This window comes from Bos grunniens, chromosome 6 (genome assembly GCF_055505025.1).
Source record: "Bos grunniens cultivar Pamir isolate PY7600 chromosome 6, Bosgru_T2T1.0, whole genome shotgun sequence".
Lineage (NCBI taxonomy): Eukaryota > Metazoa > Chordata > Mammalia > Artiodactyla > Bovidae > Bos > Bos grunniens.
The window spans coordinates 81,098,447-81,118,762 of NC_141170.1; the positions used below are offsets into that span (position 1 = coordinate 81,098,447).

Here is a 20,316-nt window from a genome sequence, read left to right on the forward strand (position 1 = left end):
CATTTCTCAACAGAACTGTATTTTGTTACTTCCAGCTTAACCATTGTATCTTTCTAAGGTATAAATGTAAATGTATTTTAATATGATTCTTCATCTCACTAAATATATCACCCTAGAAAAATAAGATGGAAGATGCCTAATTGTTACTTTTTCAAATTAATTTCAAATCCTTTTGTAACATTTAAAAAAACTTTAGTATCATATTAGGAGTTGTTTTTCACCTTTTCTCATTTTAAAAATTCATAGTAATAGTTCCTGTTCTGCTCAAAGTTTTATTTATCTTTTACTGATAACTTTCCTTCTTTGTTTTAACATTCTTTTTTCCCCCACTCAATCAACAAGGACATTATTTTTATAAAGTTGTATTTATAGCAATATTTGTTATATTATCTGATTTTTAAATGTTTCTTAAGGTGTTGTGGTTTTTTTTTTTTTCATTATTCTTGATACTCCATACTTCTTTTTGCCTCTTTGAAAGTGACACTAAAATTCATTATTTTATGTGTGTTTTTCTTCTTCATTGAATACATAGTGACTGGAAGTTTGAGACTTTTAACAATAGGACTTTTCTAGGAAAATTCATTTGACAATGTAATAATGAATTAATGGAATATTTCTGTTGATGAAGAGTTTTGCTTTTACTTGAAAATGTCTTGTTTTTAAACTTTTCAAGATTAACCGTATAGATACAGTTTAGTACACAGAAATTTTAAAACTTACACTTGATGACATTTGTACTGCTTATATCTACTGTAAACATGGAAAGGAAGAAGAAGTGCAATTCTATTGAATTCTTGTTTTAACAAATACTTAATGAATGCCTACAATATGCTCTTAGGCACGATAGAAGATTCAAAAAGCTTTTTTCCATCTAAGTAAGAAAATAAGATCTATATTGCTTATTTATTCAAAATATAGAGTGTATTTTATGTTTTAAGTGTGATATTATATGTTTTAAGGGGATAGAATGGTAAAAGTCATGTTTTGTACTCTTGAGGAGCTTACCATCTTATGCAAGATAGTGAATAGGCAATTCATGGAAAGATGAGTGCTATGATGGGATGAGTGCTATGATGGGAGAGAGAGATGCACTATAGGGGCACATAGGGAAGTTGAACCCAGGGTCAGAGAATTATGCAAGGATTCTTGCTTCTAAGCTGGAATTTGAAGAATGACAAAGTATTAGAAGTACAGAGAGTACTTCAGGCAGAAGCAAATTGCATGGGGAAAATGTGGTTGACTGAAGAGAGCAGGGTTGTCTGGAACACTGATTAATCTAGTTCATATAGCTAAGACATAAAATAGGAATTTAGGAAGGGGCAGTAGGGTAGTTGAAAAAATGGCAAAAGATAAAGCTGCTGATGGAGGCATAGCACAAATTGTGAGGTCAGCATCAGTTAATGAAAAAAAAAAAAAAAATCTGGAGCCCTGATAGTGTCAGTATTGGGGAAGAATGGATATATCTGAGAGACATCCATGAAGTAGAATCAGTCTTAGAGAAAAGAAGAATAAAGTTTAACATCAGGTTTTTGGCTTGGACATCTGGGTAGGTGATTGTAATATTCACTCTAGGTGTTCAGTTTTAAACATATAAAGTTTGAGATATCTAGTGGGGTATCCAAGAAAAGATACTTAGGATGCAACTAGTTAAGAGTTTTTGCTCAGGAGAGAGGTCTCAGCTAGAGATAAAGATTTGGGGGCCAGCAAATAATTGAAGCCATGAGAGTGGAAGAGACTGTTCAGTGTAAAATGTGAAGAACATAGCGTCTCAGAGCCCCAAAGATACGGAGAAAAGAAAAGTGTACAAAAGGAGACTAGTGAAAGTAGCCAGGAGATAAGAGGAAAGCCAGCAGAGGATGGTGACAGGAAATACGTTTTAAGAAAGGAAAAAAACAACAGTGTAAAGTGTTAATAAGAGGTCAGTTAGGTCTTGACATCTTCTGTGTAGCACAAGAGGTTATTTTAGAGTCAGAACTCTTATGATTGAGTAAATTCAGGAAAAAGAAATGAAGAAAATTAGCACAGAAAAATGTAAATGGCAGATTGGTGAGAAAATAGGGAAGTAGTGAGAGGAAGCCCAGTTGAAGGATGTTTAGATGCCAATGGGAAGAAACCACTGGAAAATGAAAGACTAAAGTAGAAAAATGAGATGGCAAATAGGGGAAATGGAGTGAAGCCCCTGACTTGATAGTGGGGTATCATGAGAATCGTTAGAGAGATTGGTGTTGGCCCCAAGAGTCTTTTCTCGCCTAAGACATGAGAATGCATGTGTGCGTGCTAAGTTGCTTCAGCCATGTCCAACTCTGCGACACTATGGACCACAGCCCGCCAGTCTCCTCTGTCCATGAAATTCTCCAGGCGAGAATACTGGAGTGGGTTGCCATGCCATCCTCCAACGGATCTTCCCCACCCAGGGATAAAAGCCTCAGTAATTACCTCTCCTGCATTGCAGGCAGGTTCTTTTACCATTACTGCCACCTGGGAAGCCGAAAACATGAGAATAGTGGGAATGATTTTTAGGAGGATATAAATCAGTTTATAATTTATGGGGAGAATGTTTAGGATAGTAGACTATTTTCTGTGAATCAAGAGGTAATCTAAGAGTTTTATGGTGAGTATTGAGCTCTGGATAATGTTTGAAATACATCTCAATAAGTAATAGGATTGAACAGCTTGTGATTTTATCTCAGTTACCAGAATGTAAAGCTTGGGAGAAAGATGGGCCATTTTACTTAATAGTAACTGTGTTCACCAAGTGGGTGTAACAGAAGGAAAAGAGATCAAACTAAGAATTTATTCTTTGAATTGTGATAAATTACATGGTCAAACTACTTCTAAGAAGTCTTTTTCTAATAGCTGCACACAATATAGATTAGAAGAGAGGGCAGAATGGGGTGTGTGAAGGACCAGCTGTAAGAGACAATTTTTGTGGTGATAATGGTCTAAAATTATGTGTGACTATTGAAAATAATAACATAGACCTCTTTAATGTCAGTGTTGTTTGAGTTCCTAAAGCAAATGTGTGCCTTTTCCTAATTGATATACAGCTGGATATAATAAATGGACTTTGGACACCTCTGAAGTTTCAGGCCAGAATAACCTACTATGTACTTAAAGCTACTATCCTCATATTATTTTTCCTAAAATGTTAAATTTTTCTATAAAAATTCAACTCAGGTTTACACTTTCAATTGGATTCTGAGATGACTGAAAAAAGTTCAGTTTGTCAGTTTCTCCGGTTTTGTCTTCTGTCCTCAAAAAAAAAAAATGACTCTGTCTCTCTCTCTCTCTCTCTCTCTCTCTCTCTCTCTCTCTATATATATATATATATATATATATATATTTCCACTCAGAATTCTGGTTTTCTCTGAGATATGTCACTGATGGGTGATTTGAAATTAATGATACACTCTTTTAGTTACCTAAAACTGAAACTAACCATGCGTCCTTCTCTGGTCCTGCTAATGAACGTTTTATCATATTTTTCTGAGTCCTAATTCAAGATACTGTTTTAAATTTGTACGGTTGAGGCAACCTCAGCACAGAATATCCTTTAACAGTTAAAAGTAAAATTTAGAGTTACTTCATGTAACATTCAGCATCATATTACCTAATGGAAATTATGAAGCACTAGAGTAGATGATGGAGAAGGCAGTGGCAACCCACTCCAGTACTCTTGCCTGGAAAATCCCGTGTTCAGAGGAGCCTGGTAGGCTGCAGTCCAAGGGGTCGCGAAGAGTCAGACTTGACTGAGTGACTTCACTTTCACTTTTCACTTTCACACTTTGGAGAAGGAAATGGCAACCCACTCCAGTGTTCTTGCCCGGAGAATCCCAGGGACGGACATGACTGAAGTGACTTAGCAGCATCAGCTGCAGAGTAGATGATTTTCTAAATTTCATTTTGATAGAAAAGTGTTTCCAAATGATTCAGTCACTTTAATCTGGTTTGCTACACAAGCATTCCAAAGTTATATTCCAGGAAAAACTGGTCCACCAAGATGTTCTGTGTGCACAGTGTTCTGTAGTCCAGTAACATTGCGAAATGCTCATTTCTCTTTCTCGTGCTTACCGAATCATAGTGCCCCATTAGTATGTTAAAACACGTTCTCCAAACTTTATGTCCCATAGAACATAGTTTGCATGCTAAGTTGCTTCAGTCTTTGCAACCCCATCGTTCGTCTGTCCATGGGATTCTCCAGGCATGGATACTGGGATGGATTGCCATTTCCTTCTCCAGGGGAGTTTCCTGACCCAGGGATCAAACCAGTGTCTCTTAAATCTCCTGCATTGGCAGGCGCCACGAGCGCCACCTGGGAAGCCCCAGAACATAGTTTTGGAAACACCACTCTACATAGTTTCCTGCTAGGCTTTCTCTGTACTTACTGTGATGTTACCAGAAAGAATGCAGTGACTATAAATATATAAGTTAATTTATATACTAGACTTGCTCTTGTACATAAATTGTTAATCAGAATTAAATTGTAAGTGCTTTACTAAGATTCACCATGAAAAGATGACTCTAGTAAATAACATTCAGGCCAAAATAATCACATTTTGATAAGTCTGTTTTATAAGTTTCATTTTTGTATAGATTTCATTTCATAATGAATCAAGAAAGGAAGTAGCAGTCAGTTCAGGTGGCTTTCCTCTCTGTATTAAAAATCGTAAGAAAATACCTTACGAGTTTAGGAAAACATACGAGATCAGAGTCTCCTTGAGTCTTAATTAAACCACACTCTTAATTAATTTGGTCAAAACTGGATAAAAAAGACATATTTTAATGTAAAAAATAATAAATATATCGACCTGTTCTTTTTTACATGAGCTTTGTATTATCGTCTTGTTACTTGCCAGTGCCATCAGTAAAAATATTAAAACTGTGACCCAGTAATTTAAAGCATTCTAAGGAAATAAAAAAGGCTTTAATACATTCTGTTTATAATTAGATATTTTCCCCATTATTGTAATTTTCATAGAAACTGACTAAAGAGAAGAAGACTTAGGTTTTAAAGAGTTTTAATATAGTAATATTGCATTATGAAACAGCTACTTTGGTAATTCCTTATCTTTTTTTTCCTAGAATTTCTCTCACATATCTTATATCTCATTGCTTTGTCAACCATTACAGAATATTCTGCTTTACTAATTGCCCCATATCTTTCATGGAAAACTATTCCATTTATTCAACAAATATTGTATATTTTTCTTTTGATCTACTGGGCATTGTTAGACACTAGAGTTACAAAGTAACTCAGGAAACTTAGCAAAAAATATTTCAAGTTGTTTTTTCAGTTTAACAACATAATTACTAAAACTTGAAGAAAGATAATTTGGTTGATTCACCCTATTAATGGATATGAAATACAGCACTATTTTCAAACAAGATTAACTTTCCAAACTGAGGTGTCTGGCCCCCAGCCTGCCTTTTAAGTAGTTTTATTGGAACATTGCCATGATCATTCACTTCTGTGTTTTGTCTATTGCTGTTTTATGCTGCAAAAGCTGAATTTTGTAGTTGCAACAGAGATCCTAAACCCACAAAGACTAAAATATCGTGACCCTTTGCAGAAAAAGTTTGCTGACCCATTTTTATTGGTAGAATTTTGATATGATGTGACTAGAAAAAAAATTTATTGTCTTTTTTTTTTTGCTTTTAGTAAATTAAGATTATTATATCCAGTTCATTCCCAAAACCTATCCACTCCCTCCCTGTTGTCCACTCCCTCTTGCCACACAATCCAGTACATTTCTGACTTGTAGTTATTTTATTTTGTTTTATCTCCCTGGGACAAGACCTGTCTGTATCCAGCAGAGTGGTGCTGGGGGAGCCATCAATGCCAGTTTTGTTCTGTTTTGTAAATCTTTATTCTCTCCCTGCAGCCTCCAGACCTGCTTTGTCTATCTGAGGTAAGTGGTTCAAGGGTCACCCTTCTCTTCCTTAACCAGCTGCTACCACCTGTTAAGAGATTTATTTCAGTGCTTCATACCTTAAATTCCTGCCTCAGATGTTCTCTTCTCCCCTTTTATCCTCTCTATTCATTTAGTAATTCAAATTTTTTAGTTCAGCCCTCATGGCTACCATATTTTTCTCCTCATTTTTCCTATAGTGAGCTGAGTATTCTGTGATTATCATAATAAACAGCCTACTGAATTCACCTATTGTTTAATTACAAACAACAAAAAAGGCAGAGCAGGTATCTGAATTATTTCCTCCTGCCATGTTTTTTCCTCCTTGTTTTTGTTAATTTTAAGCAAGACCTTGGCTTCATTTTTTTCCCCTCCAATTCCATTTCTAGGAAACCTGGAAAATTCATTTGTTTGCTTCTTTATGTGTTATATAAATGTATAGAATAATAGATTTTAGAAGCCAGTATCTATAGACCCCATTAATTTATTCTTTCAAAAAATTTTGTCTCCTGTGTTCCAGGCAATATGGTAGTCATATGGAATATGATGGGGGACAAAACCAGATGTCACTCCATTCATGATCAGCTTTGTTTGGAGAGGCAGACATTTGAGAAAAGTTATACAAATCTTACAAGTTCTTAATTTGTAGATGGTACTATGAGAATTCCTTATAGGGAGATCTTATCAAGTCAGCAAAGTAAAGGAAGACGTCTCTGAGGAAATGTCCATTGAACTGAGCTGTGAAGAATGAGTAGGCATCAACTAGGCCAAGCAGCAGAGAATGGAGAGGGGAGGAATGACTTTCCAGGAAGAAAGAAGTGACTGAAAAAAACATGAGGCTTGGTATCCCTTGTGGAGTTAGATAAGACGTGACTGGTGTGTCTTGAGTCAGAGGAGGAGGAGCGTGATGTCACATGTGGTGAACATGGAAGAGTAAGTCAAGGGTAGACCACGTAGGTTCTCAGAAGCCATGTTTATGTCCTTTCAGGGGCTGATTTTACCCCACTAGTCAGGCCACACCAGTACCTATCTGGGGACTCTACTTACCCAGGTTCTAGGAGGACGTTCCATTTTTCGGTGGCAACACCAGTCATATCCAGTCCTGTATGGCCTGTAGGTATTTTCCATCTGGTCCTTCTCAGTGGTCTTTTTCACAGCCTTGGGAAACATTTATGTGTGATCAGTATTGATCTGTAGACTTGGAGGGAGCTCTGGAGCCAGCTCTCTCTGCCCCTGTCTTTCCTGTACTCCACATATTCTAGTCACTGTGGACTCCTGTACATCTAAACTCTGTCTTCCCTTTTCAGGAAGATTCCCAAGCTCTGGGTTCCTCCTTTATTGCAGTCTGGAAACTCTCTAAGCAGTAAACCATAGCAAGTTTTAGGACTTACCACCTTTTATTTCCTTTTTTTCAGGAATCACTGTCATCTGTACTTCTGTCATCCTTTATCTTAGAAACATTTCATGTATTTAGTGTGCTGTTTATAAAGTAAGAGGGCAGATTCATCTTGTTACCTCATTATGGTCAGAAAAAAATATCCCAGATTCATTTTTTAACAAATATTTATCCAGCTGCAATATGCTAGGTGATGAAAATAATGTACTGAGCAAGACCAACAGGGATTTATACTTTCTTCAAGCTTGTGTTTTATTGGGAGGGGGAAAAATAGAAAGCATAAGGCAGTGATAAAATCTGTGTTATAAAATTAGGTGATACAAGGATATTTTTGGTAAAGCTGCTTTAGGTTGAGTACTCAGGAAAATTGAGATAGCTAGAATATCATTGATAACTGAAACTGAGTATGGATGAGAGCTGACAGTATAAAAAGGAAAGAAAGCCTGGGACTCAAACTTGAGAACTAGCAACATGCATTAGCCAGGTGGAGTGGGATGACTTGAATTGACAGGAAGAGGCAGAGGAAAACCAGTACTGAGTTTCAAAAAAGAGAGTATGTTACTCTGCTCAGGCTGCCATAACAAAATAACATGGACTGCATGACTTAAACAGTAGAGATTTATTGTCTCACAGTTCTGGGGACTGGAAAGTCTAAGATCTGGAGGGTTCTGTTTCTGGTGAGAGCTCTCTTCCTGGCTTGCAGGACACTCTCCCATTCTCTGGTGTCTCCTCTACTTATAGAGTATAAGTATACGTTCTTAACGTTAGTCCTATTGGATTATTATTGTTGTTGTTCAGTCATGTCTGACTCTTTGCAAACCCCATAGAGTGCAGCACACCAGGCTTCCCTGTTCTTCACCATCTCCCAGAGCTTGCTTAAACCCATGTCCATCGAGTCAGTGATGCCATCCAACCATCTTGTCTTCTGTCATCCCCTTCTGTTCCTGCCTTCAGTCTTTCCCAGCATCAGGGTCTTTTCTACTGTGTTGGCTCTTTGCATAAGGTGGCCAAAGTATTGGAGCTTCAGCTTCAGCATCAGTCCTTCCAATGAATATTCAGGATTGATTTCCTTTAGGATTGACTGGTTTGATCTTCTTGTGGTCCAAGGGACTCTCTAGAGTCTTCTCCAACACTACAGTTCAAAAGCATCAGTACTTCAGCACTCAGCCTTCTTTATGATCCAACTCTCACAGCCATACATGACTACTGGAAAAACCATAGCTTTGACTAGACAAATGTTTGTCTGCAAAGTAATGTCTCTGCTTTTAAATATGCTCTCTAGGTTGGCCATAGCTTTTCTTCCCAGGAGCAGGCATCTTTTAACTTCGTGGCTGCATCACCATCTGCAGTGAATTTGGAGCCCTAGAAAATAGTCTGTCATTGTTTCCCCATCTATTTGCCATAAAGTGATGGGACAGGATGCCATGATCTTTGTTTTTTCAACGTTGAGTTTTAAGCCAGCTTTTTCACTTTCCTCTTCCACTTTCATCAAGAGACTCTTTAGTTCCTCTTCACTTTCTGCCATAAGGGTAGTGTCATCTACATACCTGAGGTTATTGATAACGTCTCCTGGCAATCTTGATTCCAGCTTGTGCCTCATCCAGCCTGGCATTTCACATGATGTACTCTGCATAGAAGTTAAATAAACAGGGTGACAATATACAGCCTTGACGTACTCCTTTCCCAATTTGGAACCAGTCCATTGTTCCATGTCTGGTGGTAACTGTTGCTTCTTGACCTGCATACAGGTTTCTCAAGAGGCAGGTGAGGTGGTCTGGTATTCCATCTCTTAAAGAATTTTCCACAGTTTGTTGTGATTCACACAGTCAAAAATTTTAGCGTAGTCAGTGAAGCAGATTTTTTCTGGAATTCTCTTGCTTTTTTGATCCAGTGGATGTTGGCAATTTGATCTCTGGTTCCTCTGCCTTTTCTAAATCCAGCTTGAACATCTGGAAATTCACGGTTCACGTATTGTTGAAGCCTCGCTTGGAGAATTTTGAGCATTACTTTACTAGCAAGTGAAATGAGTGCAATTTTGCGGTAGTTTGAACATTCTTTGGCATTGCCCTTCTTTGGGATTGGAATGAAAACCTTTTCCAGTCCTGTGGCCACTGCTGTGTTTTCCAAATTCGCTGGCATATTGAATGCAGCACTTTCACAGAATCATCTTTTAGGATTTGATATAACTCAGCTGGAATTCCATCACCTCCACTAGCTTTGTTCATAGTGATGCTTCCTAAGGCCCACTTGACTTTGCACTCGAGGATGTTTGGCTCCAGGTGAGTGATCACACCATCGTGATTATCTGGATCATCTATGGGGTTGCACAGAGTCGGACACGACTGAAGTGACTTAGCAGATCTTTTTTGTATAGTTCTTCTGTATATTGTTGCCACCCCTTCTTAATATCTTCTGCTTTTGTTAAGTCCATACCATTTCTGTCCTTTATTGTGCCCATCTTTGCATGAAATGTTCCTTTGCTATCTGATTTTCTTGAAGAGATCTCTAATCTTTCCCATTCTATTGTTTTCCTCTATTTCTTTGCATTGTTTACTTAGAAAGGCTTTCTTATCTCTCCTTTCTTATCTTTGGAACTCTGCATTCAGATGGATATATCTTTCTTTCTCTCCTTTGCCTTTCACTTCTTTTCTCAGCTATTTGTAAGTCCTCCTCAGACAACCATTTTGCACTGTTGCATTTCTTTTTCTTTGGAATGGTTTTGATCACCACCTCCTCTACAGTGTCACGAACCTCCATCCATAGTTCTTCAGGCATTCTGTCTGTCAGGCCTAATCCCTCGAATCTATTTGTCACTTCTACTGTATAATCATAAGGGATTTGATTTAGGTCATACCTGAATGGTCTAGTGGTTTTCCCTACTTTCTTCAATTTAAGTCTGAATTTGGCAATAAGGAGTTCATTATCTGAGCCACAGTCAGCTCCCCCGGTCTTGTTTTTGCACACTGTATAGAGCTTCTCCATCTTCAGCTGCAAATAATATAATCAATCTGATTTCAGTATTGACCATCCAGTGATGTCCATGTGTAGAGTCATCTTTTGTGGTTTTGGAAGAGGTGCTTGGTATAACCAAGGCGTTCTCTTGGAGAAAGTCTCTTAGCCTTTGCCCTGCTTCATTTTCTAGTCCAAAGCCAAATTTGTCTGTTACTCCAGGTATGTCTTGGCTTCCTAATTTTGCATTCTAGTCCCCTATGATGAAAAGGACATCATTTTTTGGTGTTCATTCTAAAAAGTCTTGTAGGTCCTCATAGAACCATTCAACTTCAGCTTCTTTGGCATTAATGTTGGGGCATAGACTTGGATTACTGTTACTTGAATGGTTTGCCTTGTAAATGAACAGAGGTCATTCTGGGTTTTTTTGAGATTGCACCCAAGTACTGCATTTAGGACTCTTGTTGACTATGAGGCCTACTCCATTTCTTCTAAGGGATTATTGGATTATGGCCCTACCCTATGACTTCATTTTACCTTAATTACTCCTAAACTCCCTATATCTCTTAATATATAAATCTGAGGATGGGGGATTGGAGGGGTGGTGGGAAGGGAGGGGGTCACAATCCAGTCTCTAGCAGAAGAAACAGCCAAAAGTGTTGAATGTTGTTAGAAAGCCAAAAGGTCAAAAGCTAAAGATCCTTTGTTAGACTTATTACATTGGTGACTTTAGTTCAGTGCTGGTTTCCTGGAGTAAAAGCCCTGGAAGCTAGGTTAGAGAAGGTTAAAGAATAAGAGGTATAGAAAATGGTGATAACAAGTATAGGACAGCTTATTAAAGTAATATGACTAAAAATATTCAGTTCAATTCAGTCACTCAGTCGTGTCCAACTCTTTGCAACCCCATGGACTACAGCACACCAGGCCTCCCTGTCCATCACCAACTCCCGGAGTTTACTCAAACTCATGTCCATTGGGGAGAAGGCAGCGTCACCCCACTCCAGTACTCTTGCCTGGAAAATCCCATGGATGGAGGAGCCTGGTGGGCTGCAGTCCAAGGGGTCGCACAAAGTTGGACATGACTGAAGCGACTTAGCAGCAGCAGCATGTCCATTGAGTCAGTGATGCCATCCAGCCATCTCATCCTCTGTCATCCCCTTCTCCTCCCACCTTCAATCTTTCCCAGCATCAGGGCCTTTTCAAATGAGTCAGTTCTTTGCAGGTGGCCAAAGTATTGGAGTTTCAACTTCAGCATCAGTCCTTCCAGTGAATATTCAGGACTGATTTTCTTTAGGATGGACTAGTTGGATCTCCTTGCAGTCCAAGGGACTCTCTAGAGTCTTCTCCAACACCACAGTTCAAGAGCATCAGTTCTTCGGCACTCAGCTTTCTTTATAGTCCAACTCTCACACCCATATATGACTAATGGAAAAACCATAGCTTTGACTATGTTGGCAAAGTAATGTCTCTGCTTTTTAATATGCGGTCTAGGTTGGTCGAAAGATTGAGTGAAACCATGGTTTTTTTTTTTTTTTTTAAAGAATGAGAGACCTTACACTTGTTTAAACCTGATAGTGAGAATCCAAAAGAGAAGAGATGGTCTATTATTTATCTATTGCCACAACAAGGCTACATTTTACAAACCACACCAAAACTCATTAGCTCAAAGTAATTAAGTATTTCACTCATGTGTCAGTGATTGGCAAGTATGACTGGAGGTTCTTTGGATATTGGCTGGGCTCCCTCCAGTGTGTTGTGGTTAGCTGGCAATCGAGTGGAACAGCTTAGCCCTGCTCCTTGTGTCTCTCATAGCCATCCAGCAAGCCAGCCAGGCATGTTCTTAGGGCAGAAGCAGAAGTGTAAAAGTGAACGTAAATGTCTAGTTTCTCAACTTCAGCTAGCATCATGTTTGCTGTTTATAAATAGTATGTTTGCTATTATCCCATTAAGCCAGTGCACATCACATAGGTGAGTCAGGATGGGAGGGCATGGTCGAATAGATAAGGCAGAGTGAATACAGTGATGGATGAAGAACAGAAGTCATTAGTTAATCTGCCACAGATGGTATATTTAAGAAAAAGGGTTGGAACCATTGATGATGATCATTGATAAGTTCCTGAGAAGGCCTATGGGAACAGGGTCAAAAAACATTTACATCATGCCAGGTTCTATGATCTTCTACAGTTAATTGGCATTATTTTAGATAAACAGCTTCCTAATTGCTTTGACTTTCATATTAATTTAGTACTGAAATGTTCTAGTTTATTTATAAAGGTATGTGAATCATGTATGCCTATTGAATATACTGCTTTAGGCACAGTTGTACTAATATGCAAGTTCACTAAGAAATTCAGGGATCCCTACAAGACTGAGAATCACTTCTAAATCACATAGCAATGCAAACTGTTCATTGAATCCTGAAGAGAATTTGTTTTGTACCTTTGATCTGACTACAGTTTCCTTCATTCCATTTAGCTAAAAATTTAGGTAGATATCTCACTTCTTAGTGAAATGATTAAATTCTAAATGTCTTCGATTTTTGATTATTTCGATTTGCTCTTTACTAATTGTGGTAGTGCTAAGTAAGCACATACTGCGTGTATCATGTGTTGATCTTTTATTGAAAATGTAATTTTTCTAAAATTGGTAGCAGTAAGTTGCAACTCTAGGATTCTATTCTAAGACTATTGGCTTTCAAGGTCTTGCTCCTAAACACCTGGTTCTTCTGCTCCTCCAGATAACCATATCAAATAACCAAGAGCAAATCCAGAAAAATGGCTGACTTAAAATTTCCCAATTTAACAATCTGCCAAAGCTTTTAAATTCATCACTATCTTACCAAAAGGAAATTTTACTCTTCAGATAAATTACATCTTTTAAAAACAAACAGATACAACAGCTGTACAACCTAACACTCAGAGAGTTTCCAACAAGAGAAAGGATTTATTTGGTCATATTAAGCCTCATGGTTCACTAGTGCACCATGTTTACCTGGCTACATTCTATGGCTTTTTTACATTTTATCCTCTTTAAGCCCAGAGATTCAAAATTAACCTGTTGTATACAAATTACTTGTTTAGTCGCTAAGTCATGTCTGAGTCTTTTGCGACCCCATGGACTGTAGCCCATCAGGCTCCTCTGTCCATGGAATTTTCCAGGAAAGAATACTGAAGTGGGTTGTCATTTCCCTCTCCAGGGGCGTCTTCCTGACCCAGGGATCGAACCCAAGTCTCCTGAATTGCAGGCAGATTCTTTACTGCTGAATCACTGGGGAAACTAATACAGTAAAAATTGTAAAAACAGATTATACATGTATCTGCCATAGTTTATCCCCACACATGTAATTTTTTATTTTGATTTTTGTTATTAGTACTAATATTCACATTTATTGACCCCTTACTATGTGTCCAGTCAGGCATATTACATGCATTCCCTATACCAGGTGCTTTATTTACATCAACTCATTTAACAATCATATTACGCTTAAGACGTGGTATTCTATCTTCACTATCCAGTTAAATTGAAACTTGGAGGCTAAGGAGTGTACACTCAGCAGGTAAGTGATTTGATTTAGGATCAGAACTCAGGATCTAAAATATCCTTCTGTCCCAATTTCCTAAAATTCTCATCCCTAAAGATCTACTTCAAATGTTAATCCATTTCTAGGATTACTCTTCCTTCTCTGTAATCCCTTTGTCCTTAGTTACTCCTTTTACTTTTACTCCTTTTAATTCTGGTTATTTATGAATACTCCCTCCTCCCCGCCCCCCCCCCGCCCCCCCACCTACCACCTCCTTACCAAGCTGCAAAACCCTTTAAAACAGATACCAGCACACACTTTTATATTCCTAACAGGTAGATATTGTTAAGGATTTAACTTTATACCAGCAGACCTGGATGGTGAACAATGCCAGGCCTATGTAGAACTGAAACAGTTCTCTCTGTGGCAAGGTCCTATATTGGCCTCCTAGAACCTAAGAACCATCAAATTTAGATTCCAGTAGACCAGTGACTTCATTTTTATAACTTACTACTCAAAAACATAGGAATACACTTGTCTACTTCATGAAGGTTCTCTGCTCTAGTTTTGCACATTGACAGCCGTTTCATGTTTTTTGGACAGATTTGTGGAGATACCAGACTCAAAGATAGTGCTGAGCTGTAACAACTGTCAGTGAATTTTTTTTTTTACTGAATTAACAATGGAAGACACAATTTCCAGAGGAAAATAAACCAGTAACCCACTGGCATTAAATAAGTTCAAATTTGATGGTTTCCGGGACATTATAGTAACTATTCAAATTCCAAATCCTATGTCAGAGTTGCCTATCCATGCATATAGCTAGACTTCTTTCTTCTTTTGAAAAGGTAAATTGTGTTCCCTGAAACTCTTAACCTAGAGAACACTCATGGTGGCTCTCATGTCAGTCTGTGCCCTGACATTTTATTCTCCCACTGAGAAACTAAGATACGACTAGCAGCTCCCTCTTTAAAGAAAATTCATGCTGTAAACGTATAGGTCTCTTGGATAAGGTTATGGCTATAGACCTGACGTGGAAATTAAGTATTCTAAAGAAATAGATAAGTAGGTAGTAACATGAAGGGAGAATCATGACAGAATCACAACCCAAGAGTCAGCATGCAGGATAGCATAAACAGATCACAGGCCCTGAAGACTCGCTCAGTTTTGTGACCTTGGGTCAGTCATTTTACTTCTTTAAGCCTCAGTGGATGATTGTTAGAACCGAATGAGGTCAGTGTAAGAAAGACTTGTAGCATAATGCCTGGCATCTAGCAACTGCTTTTATATATATAAATATATATATATATATATATATATATAAATATAAGTCATATTTTTAGACTTGTCTTGATTACGCTAAAATGTTTTCTGCAATGTGACTGGCTTAGTTTATTGTCTATATGACAGAAATGAACCATCACATACCTCCAGTAATAAGTAAAACAAGTTTAAATTATTAGAGTTGTATATATGAAAAAAATATTTTAGAATTATCTGTAATCATTAATCATTAAACACAAATAATAACTATTTGGATTCCCATGACTTAAAAAATTATTTTTTCCTTTTATACTTTCCAAATGCACATTTTCTGTAAACCATTATGCAGATGGTGGAGAGAGGCTCTGTCTTAGGGTGAGTGAAATTACTGAAGTATTGAAAATAGGCTGAGCTGTCTACATAATCATTGCAGGCAACCTTTGCCTTTATTCGGGCCTGTTTCTGATGATCTAATGAGAGTCAATCAACATGCTTTAAAAACTATATGGAGCTATAGACAAATGTAAAGGTTTAGTTTAACACTACACACTTTGGTGAAAGGGGGAGGAAGCTAGAAGAGAGGTACTTATCCAAAGTAAGGCCATGTCTGTATCAGATAAGGAACCTAGATGGTACTCGAAGCCTTAGTAAGGGCTGTGTTCTATTCTTAGTATTGTGTAGATCACAGGTGCCCAAATTTTGAACGTTACTTTTTTGGTAGGTATGTATTGATTAAACATGTCAATCTGTATATGGGTACTAACATTGAGTTCTTTTTCTTGACTGATTTTTTTTCCCATGCATTTGTATAGTTTTGTGCACCTCTAGAGTTTGTGTTCCCAAATTTGGAGTTTACTCTCTAAAAAAGTAACTTTAAAAAATTGTCCTTAAGTATTGAAAAGAACAATAGTTATTATTACTCTGTGATTAATACTTTGTTAAATAGCAAAAAAAAAAGAAAATTTTTTATGACCACGATTTGTTGATCCATGCCATTGTTTTCTTATTTGGGAGTTTGATACCTGATATACATACCTACCAAGGTACCTCAATTAATATGATTGGGTTTGTATAGCTTCCTTTAGTTTCTCAAAGGGGCATACATCAAACTTTGTTTTGAAAATACAAATAAATATGAAGACTGGCAGTCCTTGGAGGAAGGAAAAACATTACTGTCATTAATCATATGGCTTTTTTTAAGTGATTTACTGTTTTTGATTGGTAGTCTTTTAGGCTGTCATTGTTTCATATCTATTTATAAAAATTGAAATGTCATTCAGTGAAACGAACAATGTGGGGAAAACTCAGTGAAAATATGATAGTTGTTAAAATACCATTTAACAGGTTAAGTTTCTGGTTTATGGAATGACAAATGAGTCAGTTGTTTGAAGTTGCAAGGAGGGTTCAGGAAATTGCTACTGAAGTCTGTATGCTGCTGCCATTTACCAATTCTAATAAGCCACTACACTACACAGCTCAGCTTCCTCTTTACTAATGGGCAGAATCATTGACGTGCAGTTAGAGAAAGCTTCGGAGAAGGCAATGGCACCCCACTCCAGTACTCTTGCCTGGAAAATCCCATGGATGAAGGAGCCTGGTAGGCTGCAGTCCATGGGGTCGCGAAGAGTTGGACACGACTGAGCGACTTCACTTTCACTTTTCACTTTCATGCATTGGAGAAGGAAATGGCACCCCACTCCAGTGTTCTTGCCTGGAGAATCCCAGGGACAGGGGAGCCTGGTGGGCTGCCATCTATGGGGTCACACAGAGTCGGACACAACTGAAGTGACTTAGCAGCAGTAGCAGAGAAAGCTTAGGAATGATGTAGCCCAATTGAACTCATCAGTCGAACTCATCAGTCATGTCAAATGAGCTAATGTGTATCAAGCTGTTTCTAAACATAAGGACTCACATCTGAAGATGTGAATTGACTTTCATTATTACTTAAGACTTGGGATTACATGTGCGTCACGTGTGGAGTGGCTAGCTACCTTTGGACTGTTAAGTCTGTGATTTTAGAGAAGATTCTCATCAGAGAGCTAGTAGACAGGCATAAAGAGCAAGGACTGTATTTCAGCTCCAGCCCTGCGACTCAATTTTATTTGTACTGTAACTCTGTGACTCACTTTTATCGTCTCTTATGGGCTTACAGTATACCAGCCTTGCTTGGTTGTTAATGAAATGTGGGATAATGCATGTGAATGTGCCTAGAATATGGTAGGCATTCAACAGAGGTTAATTCCTTCTTGTGTCAAAGTGTCTGCGATCCTTGATAGGTTAAAGGAAACGTTAAAAGGGTTGAATGCCAAGCTCAGTAGGTCAAATATCCTGAGGGATACTGATGAAATCCATATATGCTATTTTTTGTTCAGGGGAATCTGAGTCAGCTCTCAATTACTTATGTTTTTGCATTCAGTTCATTAAGGCAGCAGGAGCTTTAAAAAAAAAAAAAAATGCTGTTTAGGGGTCCAAACAGTAAAACTACTGAGTTTTCTAAGGTTGATCATTTCTTTGAAATGAAAGCAAAACTAAAGTGCTTTACACTTTTCTTTTCCAGCATGCTACAAGTGAAAACTGATGAGAAACTGAATTTGTCTGATGGGAATACAGCAAGTTGCCCTCTGAGCCCCATTAAGATGTGCCTTAATCATCCCATTGAATGGAATCTGAAGTTGACAGCAGCATCTCTAGCAAGCTGTACAGTTCATAACCAAAATCTCAAAAGTGAAGAGAAATAGATTGCAGTTCTTCTTGCACTATCCTTATTTTGTACATCAACGTTCTTTCTGCCAATAGCATTTATTGATTTTGAAATACTTCCGGTCTTGTGATTTGTCTATAAAATCATTAATCATTTTGATTATATTTTTTGTATTTTTTACATGTTTTATGCCAGACCATTGTGGAATTTTGCAGTACAAATGGATTTTGATGTTTCTCTTTTTAATGGCATTTTGTGAATTTTTTACACCCTAAATATATAATTGTCCCGTTTTATTTCTGTACACAAAGTCTTAATATATAATGCATTGTGAAATTTAGAAGGTTAGTGCTGTAAAGACTTCTGATGACCTGACCCATGAACAGTTGTCTAACAGGTGGATACCAACTACCTCGAAGCAAATTGGTAAAAGGCAAAGGTATCTCTTAGAAGTATCTCTTTCAAAGTTATATATGTATAGAAAATTGATCATAGTTTATCATCAAGTGTTTCATTCATAGGGAGAATCTGATCAGTTATTTCTCTGTACTTTTAAACCTATGAAGTCTGTGGGCTTTAAGAGCAATGGCACAACTGCATGTTTACTCTTCAGCATATCTGTGCCTCTTGCAGATAAGAATACTGTTTGATTTTTTTAAGTTATCAGTTTTGAATGAAAAATGGTAAATGGATTTACATCTATTGATTTTATTGTATTCTAGCCATTTATTTTAAAGTGTAAAGGGATGTCCTAAAATGAGGATAATATTCCTTTAGTAGTGCAAAGCATAGCTTCACCATTGGCTTATGTGATTGTGTCTAAAACTTGAATAGTAAGAATACTCAAAGTTTGGTGCTTATTTTTCCATGCCAGAGAAAGCAAGCTGTGGTATGGTGGTCCATGTAAGTATGTAAGAATATGGCTGCTTCCCTTTGGATAGCTATGGATTAAAAGGGATTTAGTTTATTGAGATTATAAAAAGACTTTTACTTATAGCATACCTTTTAAGACCTTATTTATCCCAACCTACCCCACCCCCCAAATAATTTTTTAAATGACAGGGATTTATCAAAAAGGCTTACATAAAGAATTTGAAGCACAGGAAAAGACAGCCAACAGAATGAAAAACAATCACCTGTTTTTCACTGTTTTGTATCACCACCATATCTTCATTCTCCTTTTAGCTTAATAAGCATTCTTTGTAACTTCTGGGCTCCTTTTATATTTCTCAGTTGTATAAAGCATATATACATATGTAACATAGCAATCTGGCCCAGAAAAGCACAGCAGTCTTAACTTCAGCTCCATCGGAGAACATCACCTTAAAGAAATGGCCTCTCAGAAATAAACCTTAAAAAAAGCACAATTATTAAAATAGATCCAATGTTAGGTTATTTCTGTTCTGAATAATTAGATTATCAGAGGGTAAAAGACGTTTTGTTGGGTATTAACACAAGGAAAGAGGACTGATTTGACAGAGTAAGTTTCTTAAGTCAGGCAAGTGCCAATTTTATTCAGAAAATAAATTTACAGTTGAAGAAATAGTGCTCATAAATTAGTATGTAGTGAACTTCCTGTCACATTCTTTTCCTACTAGTATTTTTTAATCACTCACAATAAATATTTTGTTATATCCCAAACACAGAAAACCCCATCATTAATACATATATGTGAACATCTCCCTAACCAAGGAACCATCAACATAAGCAAACTTGGGCTCTCATATGCAAACACTTTGGGGAAAAAAATCACCTATACAAGTAGCATTATCAAAATATTTTAAAGTGTAAGGATCAAAAAATGATAACTTTTGAACTTGGATGCTGGGGACTCTGGTTCATCATACTAGTCTTCCCTGGAAATAAGCTTGTTTCTGGCTAGTTTGTGGTATTTATTTGTCCTTAAGATGTCATTTTAAAAATGTGTTCTGAGGTGTTATTATCTATGTTGGATATGCCACAGCTAAGTCGTTTCTCAAAGCAAGCAGCCGCTAATTACACTTAGATGTTGCCCATATGCCATGATTTTAAACATGAAAATTCATAAGGATCACCTGGGAGACCTGTTAAAAGGCAGGTTCCCAGGCCCACCTTAGATTCTTATTAAATCCATGATTGATTGATAGCAGATGGAGCAGTAAGCACACTTATAGATTCAATACAGGATAAAACAATGTGGAATCGCACACCAGAAATTTCTGCAAGAATCAGACTTTAATTTTCATACAAGGGTAACTTTATTAAAGCAAAGAACTGAACATAATTTTAAAGGCCATTTTTCAAAGGACTCCACCTCCATCATTTCTTCTCCTAACTTTTATCTTCATTGAGAAATTGTGCAAGGTTAAGTTTACTTTTTTCTAGTGCTGCTGTTTTGGCTCGTCTTGGTAATCTCATCTTCATTTCTGATTCTGGAACTTCATGATCACTAAACAGATGTTGAAATACACCAATTTAAATATAAGCTTTAAAACAAGTTTGTTTATAAATAAAATTTTGTTTCTGTCATTCTATCAGTGTGTGATTGATATCCTGATTCCATTGAGCTTAAAACTAAAATCTCAAAACCAAGAAACAC

The 20,316-nt window shown here is 37.3% G+C and overlaps 2 protein-coding genes across 18 annotated transcripts in view; one reads left to right on the plus strand and one right to left on the minus strand.

The window, feature by feature from the left end:
- The window catches only part of LCORL (ligand dependent nuclear receptor corepressor like), a 179,537-nt gene extending 159,286 nt beyond the window's left edge, over window positions 1-20,251 (plus strand). For 10 of the 17 annotated variants that reach the window (XM_086406338.1, XM_086406336.1, XM_086406334.1 and 7 more), the window contains 2 exons: window positions 5,883-5,909; window positions 17,595-20,251. In XM_086406338.1, coding sequence (XP_086262464.1) covers window positions 5,883-5,908 — 26 coding nt within the window. In that variant the 3' untranslated portion in view covers window position 5,909; window positions 17,595-20,251. The remainder of the gene's footprint in view (window positions 1-5,882; window positions 5,910-17,594) is intronic. The other 7 variants (XM_086406341.1, XM_086406333.1, XM_086406360.1 and 4 more) reach the window with 1 other exon arrangement.
- The window catches only part of NCAPG (non-SMC condensin I complex subunit G), a 47,176-nt gene continuing 46,793 nt past the window's right edge, over window positions 19,934-20,316 (minus strand). Inside the window, exon 21 of the mRNA XM_086406365.1 lies at window positions 19,934-20,166. Within this exon, the coding sequence (XP_086262491.1) occupies window positions 20,049-20,166 (118 nt within the window). The 3' untranslated portion in view covers window positions 19,934-20,048. The remainder of the gene's footprint in view (window positions 20,167-20,316) is intronic.